Raw genomic sequence first — 21514 nt, forward strand, 5'->3', positions numbered from 1 at the left:
GGAGACCAGGAGAGAGTTGGACAGGAGGACAGGAGACCAGGAGAGAGTTGGACAGGAGGACAGGAGACCAGGAGAGAGTTGGACAGGAGGACAGGAGACCAGGAGAGAGTTGGACAGGAGGTCAGGAGACCAGGAGAGAGTTTGATTGGCGGACGGTGTTAGGGTTAGGGTTCGCCATGGCTAAAGGCGTGTTCCTGTCCAAGGCTCTGGCCATCACCACCGTAGGGCTGACCGCGGCATCAGTAGGCGGGATCATCACCATGGCGATCGTGTACCAGACTCAGATCGACATCCTCAACCCGACCCGTCCCCCCACCCCCAACGCCACGATACCGTACCCCACCGGACCCCCCCCGGACATGAGGCTACCAGGGAACTTGATCCCACTGGACTACACCATCTTCCTCCAGCCATTCCTCTACACCCAGCTCCCCCCCCCCGTCAACTACACCAACACCACCACCAACGACTCCATCATCATCACCCAGCCGCAGCTGCTCCACTTCACCGGGAACGTCACCATCACCTTCCGCTGCGTGGAGAACACCAAGACCATCTTCCTCCACTGCCGGGAGCTGAACCTGCGGGGGTGGACGGTGAGTGATGGGAACCAGACGGAGGTCCACATCTCTGGGGTCCAGCACCACAGCTACCCCAGCGACTTCCTGGAGGTCCAACTGGGCTGGGTTCTGGAGGAGGGACAGACCTACAGCTTCTACACAGAGTTCTCTGGGAGAATGAGGGACGATCTGGCCGGGTTCTACATCAGCAGATACAGAGAGGGAGAGGAGGGGGGAGAGGGGGAAGGAGAGGAGGGGGGAGAGGGGGAAGGAGAGGAGGGGGGAGAGGGGGAAGGAGATGGGGAAGGAGAGGAAGAGGACACAAGGAGGTAAGGGTTAATACGCAAACACACACACACACACACACACACACACACACACAGGTAGTATTTAATATGGGGGGGTGGGGGCAGAGCGGTAAAGGTCAATATGTGGGTGGAGGGAGTGGGGTTGAGCTGGGGAGTGGGGGCAGAGAGGTAATTGATGATATGAGGGACACACACACACACACACACACACTCACACTCACTCCCTAACCCTCTGGTTACAGTTTATACTACAGTAAATACAATTAACAATATTGGATTATCTGTAAATTATTGTAACCTGCATCTATATGCTGATGACAGTCTTGTTTATGACCCCCCATGATTGACCAGGCTCCTTCTGAGCTACAGTCTGCATTCACTGTCCCACAGAGAGCTTTTGTTGGGCTGAAATTGGTACTTAATGCTAGAAAAACTAAGTATATGTTATTTACCAAATCACAGAAAAATGTATCTGATTTATTGATTATGTTCTTTGGGTGGTGCCCCCATTGAGCGTGTCCCGAGTATAAATACCTGGGCATTTGGTTTGACAAAGACTTGACGTTCAGAAAGGATATGGAGGAGCTTGTTATGAAGCTAAGATTAAAGGTGGCCGTCTTTTCTAGGAATAGAGCTTGCCTTTCCCTGAACAACAGGAAGCAGATTGTAATCAGCCTTTATACCAGTGCTTGATTCTGGTGATGTCATCTACCAAAGTGCAGCAGCCACAACTCTTAAACCTGTGGATGCCGTCTACCATAGCGCCCTTCGCTTTACCACAGGTGATGGTTTTAATACTCATCATTGCATCCTTTATCAGAAGGTTGGCTGGACCTCGTTAAAGTAGATCTCTTCATTACGTAGGGGTGGGGTTAGGGTTAGGGTGTGTAGGGTGTAAAGCTCCACTGCATCAACTCCCGGCTTACAAAACCTCGTTATTGAAATTTAAGAACAGAAGTTACCAAACTGGTTCTCAGAGTTGGTTAACTCCTGAGGTTTCTCTGGTCTCCACTGAATTGGTTAAATCCGCTTTTAGTTATGGTGAACCGAACTGCTGCAGCTGTCTCCCCCTCCTTACCTCTCTCCCCCTCCTTACCTCTCTCCCCCTCCTTACCTCTCTCCCCCCTCCTTACCTCCCTCCCTCCTTACCTCCCCCCCTCCTTACCTCTCTCCCCCCTCCTTACCTCTCTCCCTCCCTCCTTACCTCTCTCCTCCCTCCTTACCTCCCTCCCCCCTCCTTACCTCTCTCCCCCCTCCTTACCTCCCTCCCCCCTCCATACCTCTCTCCCTCCCTCCTTACCTCTCTCCCTCCTCCATACCTCTCTCCCTCCCTCCTTACCTCTCTCCCTCCTCCTTACCTCTCTCCCTCCCTCCTTACCTCTCTCCCTCCCTCCTTACCTCTCTCCCCCCCTCCTTACCTCTCTCCCTCCCTCCTTACCTCTCTCCCTCCCTCCTTACCTCTCTCCCCCCCTCCTTACCTCTCTCCCTCCCTCCTTACCTCTCTCCCTCCTCCTTACCTCTCTCCCCCCTCCTTACCTCTCTCCCTCCTCCTTACCTCTCTCCCTCCTCCTTACCTCTCTCCCTCCCTCCTTACCTCTCCCCCCTCCTTACCTCCCTCCCTCCTTACCTCTCTCCCTCCTCCTTACCTCTCTCCCCCCTCCTTACCTCTCTCCCCCCTCCTTACCTCTCTCCCTCCTCCTTACCTCTCTCCCTCCTCCTTACCTCTCTCCCTCCCTCCTTACCTCTCTCCCCCTCCTTACCTCCCTCCCTCCTTACCTCTCTCCCTCCTCCTTACCTCTCTCCCTCCCTCCTTACCTCTCCCCCCTCCTTACCTCTCTCCCTCCTCCATACCTCTCTCCCCCCTCCTTACCTCTCCCCCCTCCTTACCTCTCTCCCTCCTCCTTACCTCTCTCCCCCTCCTTACCTCTCTCCCCCTCCTTACCTCCCTCCCTCCTTACCTCTCTCCCCCCTCCTTACCTCTCTCCCTCCTCCTTACCTCTCTCCCTCCCTCCTTACCTCTCTCCCTCCTCCATACCTCTCTCCCCCCTCCTTACCTCTCCCCCCTCCTTACCTCTCTCCCTCCTCCTTACCTCTCTCCCCCTCCTTACCTCTCTCCCCCTCCTTACCTCCCTCCCTCCTTACCTCTCTCCCCCCTCCTTACCTCTCTCCCTCCTCCTTACCTCTCTCCCTCCCTCCTTACCTCTCCCCCCTCCTTACCTCTCTCCCTCCTCCATACCTCTCTCCCCCCTCCTTACCTCTCCCCCCTCCTTACCTCTCTCCCTCCTCCTTACCTCTCTCCCCCTCCTTACCTCTCTCCCCCTCCTTACCTCCCTCCCTCCTTACCTCTCTCCCCCCTCCTTACCTCTCTCCCTCCTCCTTACCTCTCCCTCCCTCCTTACCTCTCTCCCTCCTCCTTACCTCTCTCCCTCCTCCTTACCTCTCCCTCCTCCTTACCTCTCTCCCCCCTCCTTACCTCTCTCCCTCCCTCCTTACCTCTCTCCCTCCCTCCTTACCTCTCTCCCCCTCCTTACCTCTCTCCCTCCCTCCTTACCTCTCTCCCCCTCCTTACCTCTCTCCCCCTCCTTACCTCTCTCCCCCTCCTTACCTCTCTCCCCCTCCTTACCTCTCCCCCCTCCTTACCTCTCTCCCCCCTCCTTACCTCCCTCCCTCCTTACCTCTCTCCCCCCTCCATACCTCTCTCCCCCTCCTTACCTCTCTCCCCCCTCCTTACCTCTCCCCCCTCCTTACCTCTCTCCCCCCTCCTTACCTCTCTCCCCCCTCCTTACCTCCCTCCCTCCTTACCTCTCTCCCCCCTCCTTACCTCTCTCCCCCCTCCTTACCTCTCTCCCTCCCTCCTTACCTCCCTCCCTCCTTACCTCTCTCCCTCCCTCCTTACCTCTCTCCCTCCTCCTTACCTCTCTCCCCCCTCCTTACCTCTCTCCCTCCCTCCTTACCTCTCTCCCCCCTCCATACCTCTCTCCCTCCTTACCTCTCTCCCTCCCTCCTTACCTCTCTCCCCCCTCCATACCTCTCTCCCTCCATACCTCTCTCCCTCCTTACCTCTCTCCCTCCTCCTTACCTCTCTCCCCCCTCCTTACCTCTCTCCCTCCCTCCTTACCTCCCTCCCTCCTTACCTCTCTCCCTCCTCCTTACCTCTCTCCCCCCTCCTTACCTCCCTCCCTCCTTACCTCTCTCCCCCCTCCTTACCTCTCTCCCCCCTCCTTACCTCTCTCCCTCCCTCCTTACCTCCCTCCCTCCTTACCTCTCTCCCTCCTCCTTACCTCTCTCCCCCCTCCTTACCTCTCTCCCCCCTCCTTACCTCTCTCCCTCCCTCCTTACCTCTCTCCCTCCTCCTTACCTCTCTCCCCCCTCCTTACTTCTCTCCCCCCTCCTTACCTCTCTCCCTCCCTCCTTACCTCTCTCCCTCCTCCTTACCTCTCTCCCTCCCTCCTTACCTCTCTCCCCCTCCTTACCTCTCCCCCCTCCTTACCTCTCTCCCCCCTCCTTACCTCCCTCCCTCCTTACCTCTCTCCCCCCTCCTTACCTCTCTCCCCCCTCCTTACCTCTCTCCCTCCCTCCTTACCTCCCTCCCTCCCTCCTTACCTCCCTCCCTCCTTACCTCTCTCCCCCCTCCTTACCTCTCTCCCTCCTCCTTACCTCTCTCCCCCCTCCTTACCTCTCTCCCTCCCTCCTTACCTCTCTCCCTCCCTCCTTACCTCCCTCCCTCCTTACCTCTCTCCCTCCCTCCTTACCTCCCTCCCTCCTTACCTCTCTCCCTCCCTCCTTACCTCCCTCCCTCCTTACCTCTCTCCCCCCTCCTTACCTCTCTCCCTCCTCCTTACCTCTCTCCCCCCTCCTTACCTCTCTCCCTCCTCCTTACCTCTCTCCCTCCCTCCTTACCTCTCTCCCTCCCTCCTTACCTCCCTCCCTCCTTACCTCTCCCCCCCTCCTTACCTCTCTCCCCCCTCCTTACCTCCCTCCCTCCTGGTGAACCTCACTGCTGGATCAATCTACAAAAACCATTTGAGTTGGTTGTTGTGCTGCTCGGGTAGTTTAGGGTGTTGAATGAGGAGTTGGTTGTTGTCCTGCTCGGGTAGTTTAGGGTGTTGAATGAGGAGTTGGTTGTTGTGCTGCTCGGGTAGTTTAGGGTGTTGAATGAGGAGTTGGTTGTTGTGCTGCTCGGGTAGTTTAGGGTGTTGAATGAGGAGTTGGTTGTTGTGCTGCTCGGGTAGTTTAGGGTGTTGAATGAGGAGCTCTTTGGTGAATTGAACTGTGTTGTTGTGTGATTGGAGAGATCTTGTGGACAGGGAGGCCCTACAGAAGAGGCCTTGGTCTCAGTGGGTTTCTGTAGAAATAAAGGTTAAATAAACAGAAGGTGGCACGGTGTAAAATACTGAAGTCATAAAAATGGACTTTTTTACATGGATGTTATAGTTACTCTACGTTGTAGTAACATTGTAATAACATTGTAATAATGTTGTAGTAACGCTGTAGTAACATTGTAATAATGTTGTAGTAACGCTGTAGTAACATTGTAATAACATTGTAATAATGTTGTAGTAACATTGTAATAACGTTGTAGTAATGTTCCTGTAGATTCTTGGCCACCAGCCAGCTAAAGGCGACTGATGCCAGGAGGGTGTTCCCGTGCTTCGATGAGCCAGCCATGAAGGCAGAGTTCAGCGTCACGATCCTCCATCGCCCCGGGACCACGGCGCTCGCCAACGGGAGACGCCTCGGTATACACCCTACACCCTACACCCTACACACCACACCCTACACCCTACACCCCACACCCTACACCCTACACCCGACACCCTACACACTACACCCTACACCCCACACCCTACACCCCACACCCTACACTCTACACCCTACACCCTACACCCTACACCCCACACCCCACACCCCACACCCTACACCCTACACCCCACACCCGACACCCGACACCCTACACACTAACTATATACACTATACACCCTGTCTGTCAGGCCTTACAGATCTAGATACAGGTAGATACAGGGTTTATAGATTGATTGTCTGTCTGTCTGTCTGCCTGCCTCTCTGCCTGTCTGTCTGTCTGTCAGGCCTTACAGATCTAGATCCAGGTAGATCCAGGTAGCTCCAGGTAGATCCAGGTAGATCCAGGTAGATCCAGGTAGCTCCAGGTAGATCCAGGTAGATCCAGGTAGATCCAGGTAGATCCAGGTAGACCCAGGTAGATCCAGGTAGATCCAGGTAGATTCAGGTAGATCCAGGTAGATCCAGGTAGATCCAGGTAGACCCAGGTAGATCCAGGTAGATCCAGGTAGATCCAGGTAGCTCCAGGTAGATCCAGGTAGATCCAGGTAGATCCAGGTAGATCCAGGTAGATACAGGTAGATCCAGGTAGACCCAGGTAGATCCAGGTAGATCCAGGTAGATCCAGGTAGCTCCAGGTAGATCCAGGTAGATCCAGGTAGATCCAGGTAGCTCCAGGTAGATCCAGGTAGATCCAGGTAGATCCAGGTAGCTCCAGGTAGATCCAGGTAGATACAGGTAGATCCAGGTAGATCCAGGTAGATCCAGGTAGATCCTGGTAGATCCAGGTAGATCCAGGTAGATCCAGGTAGCTCCAGGTAGATCCAGGTAGATCCAGGTAGATCCAGGTAGCTCCAGGTAGATCCAGGTAGATCCAGGTAGATACAGGTAGATACAGGTAGATCCAGGTAGATCCAGGTAGATCCAGGTAGATCCAGGTAGATCCTGGTAGATCCAGGTAGATCCAGGTAGATCCAGGTAGATCCAGGTAGATACAGGTAGATCCAGGTAGATCCAGGTAGATACAGGTAGCTCCAGGTAGATCCAGGGCTTCTAGGTCAGTGATCAGAAGTCTGACAGTATTGTTCTCATCATTCAGACTCAAACACTGTGGAGATCGACGGAGAGAATTGGGTGGCCACAAAGTTCCAGAAGACAGAGAAGATGTCCACCTACCTCCTGGCCTTCACCGTGGCTGACTTTTCATTCAAGAGGTCCACTTATGAGAAAGTAGAAATCACGGTATGTATACAGAATCCAACTCCTGGCCAGTTTACTGAGGGCTCCCATTACAGATGTCTGAATGGCTGAGGACTGAATCATACTAGAGGTAGAACAGGTGGAACTGAGTTGAGATGGTAAACTCACTCCTCAAGTTCAACCACCCCCACCACCTGCACCGTCCTAGCTTTTCCATAGTTGGAGACTCGGTCGGAGCAACTTGAATTGCGGTGCGACTGTTTCACACCTGTCTTTATCTTTAGCATCCAAACTCTCTTGTTTTGGTTTGTTAAATGCATTCTGCATTACCTCTACCTTACCTTATTATTATTATTATTATTACTGCTACCTCTACCTTACCTTATTATAATAATAATAATAATAATAATTATTATTATTATTATTATTATTATTATCTACCTTATCTTATTGTTGTATTATGACTTATTGTTGTGTTGTTAAGGAGCTAGCTGACCAAAGCATTTCATTCCACTGTCTACGGCTGGATGTTTATGACAAATACACTTTGATTTGATTTGATTTGTTTTGCTGGTTAAGGACATGTTGTGTATCTTCCTGTTGTAGACGTATGCCCGAGAGGAGGCCGTAACCGCCGGCCATGCAGACTATGCAGCCAGAATCACTGGAGAGATGCTGGACTTCTATGAGAATTACTTTGGAGAACCCTTGAAGTATCCTTTGAATAAGATAGGTATGTAGTATCATAGGAACATGACTTATCCTTTTAATACCAATAACCTACTGTAGGATTAGTGTTACACTGTGTGTGTGTGTGTGTGTGTGTGTGTGTGTGTGTGTGTGTGTGTGTGTGTGTGTGTGTGTGTGTGTGTGTGTGTGTGTGTGTGTGTGTCCTCCAGACCAGATTGCGGTGCCAGACCTCAGCCCCAGGGCCGTGGAGAGCTGGGGTCTGATGTCGTACCGCGAGGCCAGTCTGCTGTATGAGGAGGGCGTGTCCTCCACCTTTGACAAGGAACACATCGCCACGGTGATCGCACACGAGCTGGCACACCAGGTACGACCACATCATCAGCTGTCATCACAACATGGAGAAAGCTGCTTCCCACACACACACACACACACCAGTCAAACACACACACACACACTTTTGATGATTGGTTGATTGATTGGTTGGTTAATTGGTTAGTTGATTGGTTGATGATGTGTTGGTTGGTTGATGATGTGATTATTGGTTGATTGGTTGGTTGATGTTATGGTTGGTTGGTTGGTTGGTTGATGTGATGGTTGGTTGATGATTCCAGTGGTTTGGGAACCTGGTGACGATGTCGTGGTGGAGTAGCCTGTGGCTCAACGAAGCCTTCGCCACCTACCTTTCCTACCTGGCCGTGGACGCCCTGCAGCCCAACTGGAACATGGTAACCCTGACCCTGACCCTAACCTGACCCTGACCCTAACCCTGACCCTGACCCTAACCCTGACCCTAACCCTAACCCTGACCCTAACCCTGAACCTGACCCTATCATGGTAGATCCCCCTGACCATAACCCTAACCCTGACCCTGACCCTAACCTAACCCTAATCCTAACCCTCACACTGACCCTGACCCTAACCCTGACCTAACCCTCACACTGACCCTGACCCTGACCCTAACCCTCACACTGACCCTGACCCTAACCCTGACCTAACCCTCACACTGACCCTGACCCTAACCCTGACCTAACCCTCACACTGACCCTAACCCTAACCTTTACCTTGACCCCACATACTTCTCCTACCTGGTGGTGGAACACCTGGAGTCCACCAGGAACATTTTAGGTCCCCGTAACAACAGCCTGTAGCCATGACAACCTGTAGCCATAACAACCTGTAGCCATAACAACCAGGTTGAACAGAAGATGTTTCTGGTCTCTCCTTGTTTCCAGAAAGACCTGGTGGTTCTGAATGAGGTCCAACCAGCGCTGCAGCTGGACTCTCTGGTCTCCTCCCACCCTCTGAGCTCCCCGCAGGACCTGGTCCAGACGCCCAGCCACATCACGGAGATGTTTGATGTCATCTCCTACAGCAAGGTAGAGTCAGACCAGGATATCACATCACAGCCACACACTACCTGATGATGTCACAGCCACACACTACCTGATGATGTCACAGCCAGATGCTAACTGATGATGTCACAGCCAGATGCTACCTGATGATGTCACAGCCACACAGTAACTGATGATGTCACAGCCACACAGTAACTGATGATGTCACAGCCAGATGCTAACTGATGATGTCACAGCCACACAGTAACTGATGATGTCACAGCCACACAGTAACTGATGACACGTGTTTGTTTGTTTTTCAGGGCACCGCTGTTCTGAGGATGCTGGCTGATTACCTGTCGGACACCTCGTTTGAGGCGGGGCTAAAGGTTAGAACACTGACCACTGGACCACAGAACACTACACTACTACACTACTACACTACTACACTACAACACTACACTACTACACTACACTAAACTACTACACTACTACACTACACTACAACACTACACTACTACACTACAACACTACACTACTACACTACACTAAACTACTACACTACTACACTACACTACACTAAACTACTACACTACTACACTACACTACACTACAACACTACTACACTACACTAAACTACTACACTACTACACTACTACACTACACTACTACACTAAACTACTACACTACTACACTACTACACTACACTACACTACAACACTACTACACTACACTAAACTACTACACTACTACACTACACTACACTACTACACTACTACACTACACTACACTACTACAATACACTACACTACTACACTACACTACTACACTACACTACACTACACTACTACACTACACTACTACACTACACTACTACACTACACTACAACACTACTACACTACACTACTACACTACACTACTACACTACACTACACTACACTACAACACTACTACACTACTACACTACACTACACTACACTACTACACTACACTACACTACAACACTACTACACTACTACACTACACTACACTACACTACTACACTACACTACACTACAACACTACTACACTACTACACTACACTACTACACTACTACACTACACTAAACTACTACACTACTACACTACAACACTACACTACTACACTACACTAAACTACTACACTACTACACTACTACACTACACTACTACACGACACTAAACTACTACACTACTACACTACTACACTACACTACTACACTACTACACTACACTACTACACTACACTAAACTACTACACTACACTACTACACTACAACACTACACTACACTACTACACTACAACACTACACTACACTACAACACTACACTACACTAAACTACTACACTACTACACTACTACACTACACTACTACACTACACTACTACACTACTACACTACAACACTACTACACTACACTACTACACTACAACACTACACTACTACACTACACTACTACACTACAACACTACACTACACTACAACACTACACTACACTAAACTACTACACTACTACACTACACTACTACACTACACTACTACACTACTACACTACAACACTACTACACTACACTACTACACTACTACACTACTACACTACACTAAACTACTACACTACTACACTACACTACTACTACACTACACTACTACACTACTACACTACTACACTACACTACACTAAACTACTACACTACTACACTACAACACTACTACACTACTACACTACACTACTACACTACACTACACTACTACACTACACTACACTACACTACACTACACTACACTACACTACTACACTACACTACTACACTACACTACACTACAACACTACACTACACTACAATACACTACTACACTACACTACACTACACTACACTACACTACACTACACTACTACACTACACTACACTACACTACACTACACTGACTACACTACACTACACTACTCTACACTACACTACACTACACTACACTACACTGACGACACTACACTACACTACACTACTACACTACACTGACTACACTACACTACACTACACTACACTACACTACACTACACTGACGACACTACACTACACTACTACACTACACTACTACACTACACTGACTACACTACACTACACTACACAGCTTAGAAAGGTTCTGAAATGTTCTGAAAGGTTCTTCATTTGTCCCCATAGGGTAACCCTTTGAAGAACCCTTTGGATCTACGTGGAACCCAAAAGGGTTCTTCAAAGGGTCCCCCTATGGGGACAAATGAAGACAATGATATTATCGATGATAACAACCTGTAGCCATAACAACCTGTATCTAGCCAGTATATAGCCAGTAAAGATTGAATGGAATATGTTTCTGGTCTCTCCTGTTTCCAGAAAGACCTGGCACCATAATATGAGAGAACTGTCTGTTCATGTGATTGTTTCAGAGCTATCTGGAGGCATTCCAGTATTGGAACACAGAGGACCAAGACTTGTGGAAACATTTACAGAAGGTAACTCAACACAGACCACATGGTGTGCTTGTTAGTGACAGGACAGAACGGCCATTTAAAGAAACATTTCAGCTCACCGGCAGGTTATTATTAGTCTAATTTTGTTGTCTAAATAGACAGAAAACATATTTTTAAAAGCCAGCATATAAGCGAGAAAATAGCCTTTTATCGGACCAGGAAGTAATATGCCAGAATGACGAACTACAACACCCATAGTGCTTTGCGGCTCCCAGCCACAGAGGCACGTCCAAGCTAAGATGCACGTTAAACACGTTCTAGACGTTATCATGGTGCTTATCTATGTAAACAAACCAGGCAGTAGCTAATTCAGAAATGTTAACATCACTTCTCCCTAAAGCTCCTTATAGTTTTCAAAAATCATGTGATTACCCCCAAATACATCACTTGGGGTAAAATCCTGAAACTTACGATTTTGAGGTAAAAAATCTGTGAAGTGTCCCTTTCACAAATTAATAAATGAATCAAACCTGTATTTATCCGGCTAGTCTCATTGAGATTTCCTCTCTTGTCTGTGATTGGCTGGCAGGACGTGGATCATGTAGATGTAGCTGATTTCATGGAGACGTGGACCAGCCAGAAGGGATACCCAGTCATCACCATCAACACCACCACTGGAGACGTCTCTCAGCAGCACTTCCTACTCAACCAGACCTCGCCCTACCCGTACGTAGTCAGTTAGTTAGTTAGTTAACTAGTTAGTTAGTTAGTTAGTCAGTTAGTCAGTTAGTCAGTTAGTCAGTTAGTTAGTCAGTTAGTCAGTTAGTTAGTTAGTCAGTTAGTTAGTTACAACCAGACCTCGCCCTACCTGTACGTAGTCAGTTAGTTAGTTAGTTAACTAGTTAGTTAGTTAGTTAGTCAGTTAGTCAGTTAGTTAGTTAGTTAGTTAGTTAGTTAGTCAGTTAGTCAGTTAGTTAGTTAGTTAGTTACAACCAGACCTCGCCCTACCTGTACGTAGTCAGTTAGTTAGTTAGTCAGTTAGTTAGTCAGTTAGTTAGTTAGTTAGTTAGTTAGTCAGTTAGTCAGTTAGTTAGTTAGTTAGTTAGTTAGTTAGTTAGTCAGTTAGTCAGTTAGTTAGTTAGTCAGTTAGTTAGTCAGTTAGTTAGTTAGGTAGTTAGTTAGTTAGTTAGTTAGTTAGTTAGTCGGTTAGTTAGTTAGGTAGTTAGTTAGTTAGGTAGTTAGTTAGTTAGTTAGTTAGTTAGTTAGTTACAACCAGACCTCGACCTACCTGTACGTAGTCAGTTAGTTAGTTAGTTAACTAGTTAGTTAGTTAGGTAGTTAGTTAGTTAGGAGGTTAGTTAGTTAGGTAGGTAGGTAGGTAGGTAGGTAGGTAGGTAGGTAGGTAGGTAGTTAGTTAGTTAGTTAGATAGTTAGACATCTCCCTACCAGTAGGTCACACTAGTTAATTAGTTACTGTAGTTGGGAAGTTAGTTGGTTGGTTGGTTGGTTAGATGGTACATTGGGAAGTTAGTTAGTTAGTTACAGTGGTTAGTTAGTTAGTTAATTAGTTAGTTAGTTAGTTACAGTGGTTAGTTAGTTAGTTAGTTAGTTAGTTACAGTGGTTAGTTAGTTTGTTAGTTAGTTAGTTAGTTAGTTACAGTGGTTAGTTAGTTAGTTAGTTAGTTAGTTAGTTAGTTAGTTTGTTAGTTAGTTAGTTAGTTAGTTAGTTAGTTAGTTAGTTAGTTACAGTGGTTAGTTAGTTAGTTTGTTAGTTAGTTAGATTCAAGATTCAAGATTCTTTATTTGTCACGTGTATACAAGTATACAGTGAAATGCAAAAGTGACAGTGCCACAGAGTAGTGCAACAATACAATAAGTTTTAAAATAGAATAAAATAAAAATAGAAGTACTAAAAAATATACAGTATGGACAGTATAAACAGTATAAACAATATGAACAGTATAAGCAGTAAGCAATATAAACAGCAGATGGATGATTATGTGTGTGCATGTTTGTTATGATGTCAGTGAGTGTGTGAGTGACTTTAATGACTCTAGTGTAAATGTGTTCTCTCTGTCTCAGGCTGATCTGGCATATTCCAATCCGAGTGATGAGGTCTGGAGCACAAACACAACTAGTGGTGCTTGAAGACAAAGGTCCAGGTGAGGAACACAACCCCTGACCCTGACCCTTGACCCCGACCCATGACCCCTATGTGTACAAGTAATAATAATAATAATAATAATAATTACATTTATATAGCGCCTTTCGAGACCCCCAAAACACGTACATTGTAAGTCATCTCGTCACTACCAATGTGAAGCAGCATTTTGTGGCAGAAAGCCGTCAGTGGAAGGGTGAGGAGGTCTGGGTGAGGAGGTCAGGGTGAGATCAGGGTGAGGAGGTCAGGGTGAGGAGACCGGGGTGAGGAGGTCAGGGTGAGGAGGTCAGGGTGAGGAGATCAGGGTGAGGAGGTCAGGGTGAGGAGACCAGGGTGAGGAGGTCAGGGTGAGGAGGTCAGGGTGAGGAGACCGGGGTGAGATCAGGGTGAGGAGACCAGGGTGAGGAGGTCAGGGTGAGGAGACCGGGGTGAGGAGGTCAGGGTGAGGAGGTCAGGGTGAGATCAGGGTGAGGAGGTCAGGGTGAGGAGACCAGGGTGAGGAGGTCAGGGTGAGGAGACCGGGGTGAGGAGGTCAGGGTGAGATCAGGGTGAGGAGGTCAGGGTGAGGAGACCGGGGTGAGGAGGTCAGGGTGAGGAGACTGGGGTGAGGAGGTCAGGGTGAGGAGGTCAGGGTGAGATCAGGGTGAGGAGGTCAGGGTGAGATCAGGGTGAGGAGGTCAGGGTGAGGAGATCAGGGTGAGGAGGTCGGGGTGAGGAGGTCGGGGTGAGGAGATCGGGGTGAGGAGGTCGGGGTGAGGAGATCAGGGTGAGGAGACCGGGGTGAGGAGGTCAGGGTGAGATCAGGGTGAGGAGGTCAGGGTGAGATCAGGGTGAGGAGATCGGGGTGAGGAGGTCGGGGTGAGGAGGTCAGGGTGAGGAGATCAGGGTGAGGAGGTCGGGGTGAGGAGGTCGGGGTGAGGAGGTCGGGGTGAGGAGATCAGGGTGAGGAGGTCAGGGTGAGATCAGGGTGAGGAGATCGGGGTGAGGAGGTCAGGGTGAGGAGATCGGGGTGAGGAGGTCGGGGTGAGGAGATCGGGGTGAGGAGACCGGGGTGAGGAGGTCAGGGTGAGATCAGGGTGAGGAGGTCAGGGTGAGGAGATCGGGGTGAGGAGGTCGGGGTGAGGAGATCAGGGTGAGGAGGTCAGGGTGAGATCAGGGTGAGGAGATCGGGGTGAGGAGGTCGGGGTGAGGAGGTCAGGGTGAGGAGACCGGGGTGAGGAGGTCAGGGTGAGGAGGTCAGGGTGAGGAGGTCAGGGTGAGGAGGTCAGGGTGAGATCAGGGTGAGGAGGTCAGGGTGAGGAGGTCAGGGTGAGGAGGTCAGGGTGAGGAGGAGTGCTAGAGCACGGCGGTAACAACTTGGGTTGTGTGTTGGATTTCCGCTGGGACCATCTATACTGAAAATGTATGAAGTGCTAAACGGTGTATATGTTGTAGATATGTTGTTTAACAGTCATGTCCCCCTGTTGGTTATTTTGTAGCCGAACTGATATTCTATGAACATGATCCCTTCCATATTAGACATTGTGATCATATTATTCTGTTGGATCGGGTGCATGCATTTATTTTTGGTACTGAGGCTGACATCTAGGGCCTAGATGGACCACGTAGCCCCGGGGTACCGTACCCCCTAGATGGACCACGTAGCCCCGGGGTACCGTACCCCCTAGATGGACCACGTAGCCCCGGGGTACCGTACCCCCTAGATGGACCACGTAGCCCCGGGGTACCGTACCCCCTAGATGGACCACGTAGCCCCGGGGTACCGTACCCCCTAGATGGACCACGTAGCCCCGGGGTACCGTACCCCCTAGATGGACCACGTAGCCCCGGGGTACCGTACCCCCTAGATGGACCCACGTACCCCCGGGGTACCGTACCCCCTAGATGGACCACGTAGCCCCGGGGTACCGTACCCCCTAGATGGACCACGTAGCCCCGGGGTACCGTACCCCCTAGATGGACCCACGTAGCCCCGGGGTACCGTACCCCCTAGATGGACCCACGTAGCCCGGGGTACCGTACCCCCTAGATGGACCCACGTAGCCCCGGGGTACCGTACCCCCTAGATGGACCTAGTGGTTGTAGATGATTAGAATGGGGGAGGGGTCGGGTGTTACCCTGCCTGCTGTGTCATCACCGCAGGTCAATGTTGTTGTGTGTGTTATGTTGTTGTGTGTGTTATGTTGTTGTGTGTATTATGTTGTTGTGTGTGTTATGTTGTGTGTTATGTTGTTGTGTGTGTTATGTTGTTGTGTGTGTTATGTTGTTGTGTGTGTATGTTGTGTGTTATGTTGTTGTGTGTGTTATGTTCTTGTGTGTATTATGTTGTTGTGTGTATTATGTTGTTGTGTGTGTTATGTTGTTGTGTGTATTATGTTGTTGTGTGTGTATGTTGTGTGTTATGTTGTTGTGTGTATTATGTTGTTGTGTGTGTTATGTTCTTGTGTGTATTATGTTGTTGTGTGTGTTATGTTGTTGTGTGTATTATGTTGTTGTGTGTGTTATGTTGTGCGTGTGTATTATGTTGTGTGTGTGTGTGTATGTTGTTGTGTGTTGTATCAGATCTGCTGTAGCTGTCTGATTGTTCCTGCTCAAATAGATGGACTGGTCGGGTTAGGGTTACCCAAGTGTGTGTGTGTTTGTGTTGTGTGTGTGTGTGTGTGTGTGTGTGTGTGTGTGTGTGTGTGTGTGTGTGTGTGTGTGTGTGTGTGTGTGTGTTCCCCAGAGAAGAAGCCTGATCTGGAGTCTAAGGAGGGTGGCTGGGTTCTAGCCAACATCAACTGGATAGGATTTTACAGAGTCAACTACAACCTGGAGAACTGGGACAGACTGCTGCAACAGCTGGAGGACGACATCAACGTACGTACAGGACAGTACAGGATAGTACAGGACAGTACAGGACAGTACAGGATAGTACAGGATAGTACAGTATATTATAGTACAGGATAGTACAGTATATTATAGTACAGTATAGCTGTGCTAAATGGAATCCTAACACTAAACAAGAAAAAAAGCCATTTTGTCTTCTGTTTATTTTCTTCTGACTTGTTCTCAGGAAATTCCTCTCATCAACCGAGGACAGCTTATTGATGATGCCTTTAACCTGGCCAGGTAATCAATATCACCTCCTCCTCCTCCTCCTCCTCCTCCTCCTCCCCTCCCCTCCCCTCCCCCTTTAACCTGGCCAGGTAATCAATATCACCTCCTCCTCCTCCTCCTCCTCCTCCCCCTCCCCTCCCCTCCCCTCCCCCTTTAACCTGGCCAGGTAATCAATATCACCTCCTCCTCCTCCTCCTCCTCCTCCCCCTCCCCTCCCCTCCCCTCCCCCTTTAACCTGGCCAGGTAATCAATATCACCTCCTCCTCCTCCTCCTCCTCCTCCTTTAACCTGGCCAGGTAATCAATATCATCTCTCCTCTGTGTGTGTGTGTGTGTGTGTGTGTGTGTGTGTCCTGTAGGGCCAGACAGCTGAATGTAACAGTAGCTCTGCGGACCACCAGGTTTTTGATCAACGACACGGCCTTGGTCCCCTGGCAGGCTGCCCTGCGCAACATGGACTACCTCAGACTCATGTTTGACCGCTCTGAGGTCTACGGACCCATGCAGGTCAGTCACACACACACACACACACACACACACACACACACACACACACACACACACACACACACACACACACACACACACACACTCTCTATCCAGTAATACAGGGTTGTCTCATGTGTCTGCAGGCGTACCTCAGGAAGCAGGTTGACAGCTTGTATCAACACTTCCATAACCTCACCATCAACTCATCCGTCCCCGAAGATCACACAGCACAGTGAGCATCATCCTCATCCTCATCCTATCCTCATCCTCATCTCATCCTCATCTCATCCTCATCCTATCCTCATCTCATCCTCATCTCATCCTCATCTCATCCTATCCTCATCTCATCTCATCCTCATCCTCATCTTATCCTCATCCTCATCCTATCCTCATCTCATCCTCATCCTATCCTCATCTTATCCTCATCCTCATCTCATCCTCATCCTATCCTCATCCTATCCTCATCTCATCCTCATCCTCATCTCATCCTCATCCTCATCCTCATCTCATCCTCATCTCATCCTCATCCTATCCTCATCCTATCCTCATCTCATCCTCATCCTCATCTCATCCTCATCCTCATCCTATCCTCATCTTATCCTCATCCTCATCCTATCCTCATCTCATCCTATCCTCATCCTCATCCTATCCTCATCCTCATTCTTATCCTCATCCTATCCTCATCCTCATGTCACATGACTATCCAATCAGCACGTTCTGCCTGTTCTTATTGGTCCGCAGGTCCAACCAGATCAATGCCATCTCCGTGGCCTGCTCCAATGACATGCCAGAGTGCCAAACCATGGCAACACAGCTTTTCAGGGATTGGATGAAGCCAAACCAAACCAACCGGTAGCTATGGAAACAAGCATCTAACCCCTTCACCCCACCCAACATACTAACACAAATACTAACTCACATCACAGCCATTCATCCACCCCCCCCCCAACACACACGCACTGCACCCCCCCCCCCACCCCCCCACCCCCTCCGAGACAACACACATGCACACACAAGGGAGAACAGATCTCTGGGCTCTGGGCACAGGGCAGCCATATTCAGCCCCTGGAGCAGCGAGGGCTCAAGGGCACAACGGCAGTGGTAGACACCTTAGATATGATGCCAGCGACCCTCCAGTTACCAGCTCACCTCCGGCTCCCTCCTGGGGGGGGATCCAACCAGCGACCTGCCTCTCTGACCTCTAACCTCTAGGCTACCTGCCGCCCCAATGTGCTCTGATATATGCTCAGATGGTCTCTGCTCTGATCTGAAGACATGAGTCACTGTCGGTGGCTGTTATCATGTGACATTGTAACATCCTGACACGGTAACCTGCATGGCTGTAATCCCCCAGGATCCACCCCAACCTGCGCGCTGTCATCTACTGTCAGGCCGTGGCGGTGGGCGGGGAGGAGGAGTGGGAGTTCGCCTGGGGGCAGTTCCAGACCACCGGCCTGGCCGCAGAGAGAGACAGGCTCAGATATGCCCTATCCTGCACCAAGAAGATCTGGCTGCTCAACAGGTGTATATATACCCTAAATACCCTATACCCTAAATACCCTATACCCTAAATACCTATACCCTAGATACCCTAACCCCTATATACCCTAACCCTATATACCCTAAATACCCTAACCCCTATATACCCTAACCCTATATACCCTAAATACCCTATCCCCTACCTAACCCTAACCCAAGCTGTATGTTATACATGTGGTATGGAGGGTTATTTGAAAGTGTCCCTTCCACAGATATCTCCCATATTCCCTGTCAGTCCCGCCCATGAAGTTAACTTTATTATTCCTGTACAAAGTTCACTGCAACTTCCTCTTCCTCTCCCAGATTCCTGCGGTACAGCCTGGACCCAGACAAGATACGGAAAATGGACGCCATCTCCACCATCAACTACGTGGCCGGGAACGTAGCAGGACAGGCGCTCGCCTGGAACCTCGTCAGAGACCAATGGACCCTCATCAGACAAGGGTAGATAACCCTAACCTTAACCCCTAACTGTAACTCTAACCCTAACCCCTAACCGTAACCCTAACCCTAACCCCTAACCGTAACCCTAACCCTAACCATCGTCAGAGACCAATGGACCAACAGACAAGAGAAGGTAACCCAATCTATTAGAATGGTTAGGGTTAGGGTTAGGGTCAGGGTACACCCACACCCACCCACCCGCATACCAACAGACACACCCACACACACCAACAGACACACCCACCCACCCACACCCCCCCCCACACACACACACCCACACACAGGGGCTCCTCTCTACACACACACAGGGGCTCCTCTACACACCCACCCACACCCACCCACACACACACACACACACACACACACACACACACACACACACACACACAGGGGCTCCTCTCCCCACACACACACACACACACACACACACACACACACACACACACACACACACACACATATTTGGGCTGTCAGCACCACAGTATCTTCAGTGAGTACAAAGGTTACCATGGGCAACCAGCAGGTATCAGTTTTCCACTAATATCATCTGTGTGTTTACAGTTGCCATGGGGATGAATCAAAGCAATATTACACAAGGCTGTTTGTTGAGCTAACGTGTGTGTGCGTGCATGTGTGTGTGTGTGTGTGCGCGTGCGTGCTTGTGTGTGTGTGTGTGTGTGTGTGCCAGGTATGGAGGCGGGGTCATGTCACTGGGCCAGCTGATTGACGGAGTGACTCAGAGATTCTCGACAGACTTCGAGCTCCAAGAGGTGAGTTTGTCTCCCTGTCTCCATGACGATAGCAGGTCAACAACCATAGTCTCCCTGTCTCCATGACGATAGCAGTTCAACAACCATAGTCTCCCTGTCGAAACTCTGACCCTGGTGTGACCTCCCACCCTAACTGTCACCCTGGTGTGACCTCCCACCCTAACTGTCACCCTGGTGTGACCTCCCACCCTAACTGTCACCCTGGTGTGACCTCCCACCCTAACTGTCACCCTGGTGTGACCTCCCACCCTAACTGTCACCCTGGTGTGACCTCCCACCCTAACTGTCACCCTGGTTATGGCTGCAGAAGTTTCAGAGGGTTAGGGTGAGGTGTGTTAGTTGTGTTAAGGTGTGTGTTAGGTGTGTGTTAGTTGTGTTAAGGTGTGTGTTAGGTGTGTGTTAAGGTTTGTGTTAAAGTGTGTGTGTTAGAAGTGTGTCAGGTGTGTGTTAGTTGTGTCAGGTGTGTGTTATGGTGTGTGTTAGTTGTGTGTTAAGGTGTGTGTTAGTTGTGTGTTGAGGTGTGTGATGACCCTAACCCTGTGATACTCATTTGGTGGCCTGTGGTTTTGACTCTACCCTGCCCTAAACTCTCCCCGTCCTAACCTCTCCCCGTCCTAACCTCTCCCTGCCCTAACCTCTCCCCGTCCTAACCTCTCCCTGCCCTAACCTCTCCCCGTCCTAACCTCTCCCCGCCTTAACCTCTCCCCGCCTTAACCTCTCCCCGTCCTAACCTCTCCCCGTCCTAACCTCTCCCCGCCTTAACCTCTCTCCGTCCTAACCTCTCCCTCCTCTCTCAGCTGCAGGAGTTCCAGAGGCAGCATGGTGAGGGGGGTGAGGGTGGTGAGGGGGGTGAGGGAGGCATGCCGGGTGAGGGGGGTGAGGGAGGCCTGCGGGGTGAGGGGGGTCTGGGGTCGGCCAGCCTGGCAGTGGAGCAGGCCATCGAGAGGACCCAGGCCAACAGCCGCTGGGTGCAAGACAACCAAAAGACAGTCCTGGACTGGTTTAAAACCGAGAACAAACAGCCTTGATTTCCACGCCACAGCAACCACCGAGATGATTGGACGAGGGCCAGCAACCACCGAGATGATTGGACGCAGTTGTGATGGTGACATCACAGAACAGCTTTCATATAATCAACATGCAGCCCCTTATTTCTCAACAATATAAAGTATGTCAGAAATGTTCATTTAACAGGGCAATCTGGAATTAGTACATCAATTTGAAGGACTTTTATATTATTCGAATATAGCCGTTGATTCTTGAAGAATGGAACTTGTAAATGCTTCATGAGCTTATTTCAACTGAACTGAACATTATTTGTTATTGTTTGAATCCCAGATTTCCCCTTTAAACAAGTAACACTTGTTCCAACAAACCCTATCCCACCCTGAACCAACCGAAACAGTCCGCCCTTCACTTCATCACGTGATCAAAAGGTTGGTTGGACCTCGTTAAAGTCCCGTATGTCTCCTCATTACTCCCTTTTTGTGTATAAAGCCTTACTGCATAAACTAAAAATTACCTAACCTTGTTATTAATGTATAAGAACAGAAGTTACCAAACTGGTTCTAACTTTTTAACTCTAGAGGCTCCTCTGGTCTCAGGGTTGGTTAACTCTGGAGGCTCCTCTGGTCTCAGGGTTGGTTAACTCTGGA

The 21514-nt window shown here is 49.8% G+C and overlaps 1 protein-coding gene across 1 annotated transcript; it reads left to right on the plus strand.

Moving 5' to 3' along the window:
• Positions 1 to 176: 176 nt before the first annotated feature.
• anpeplb (alanyl (membrane) aminopeptidase-like b) lies at positions 177 to 20887 on the plus strand (the record flags this gene model as incomplete). The annotated part of the gene is made up of 19 exons (XM_083665636.1): positions 177 to 757; positions 5465 to 5607; positions 6768 to 6910; positions 7475 to 7601; positions 7768 to 7922; positions 8170 to 8283; positions 8791 to 8934; positions 9213 to 9278; positions 11948 to 12084; positions 13441 to 13520; positions 16245 to 16378; positions 16575 to 16630; positions 16977 to 17124; positions 17250 to 17338; positions 17848 to 17958; positions 18461 to 18628; positions 18949 to 19089; positions 19778 to 19859; positions 20657 to 20887. The coding sequence occupies 19 exons, from the start codon at positions 177 to 179 to the stop codon at positions 20885 to 20887; spliced, it is 2850 nt and encodes a 949-aa protein (XP_083521762.1).
• Positions 20888 to 21514: the final 627 nt, after the last annotated feature.

This window comes from Argentina silus (genome assembly GCF_951799395.1).
Source record: "Argentina silus genome assembly, chromosome: 3".
NCBI lineage: Eukaryota > Metazoa > Chordata > Actinopteri > Argentiniformes > Argentinidae > Argentina > Argentina silus.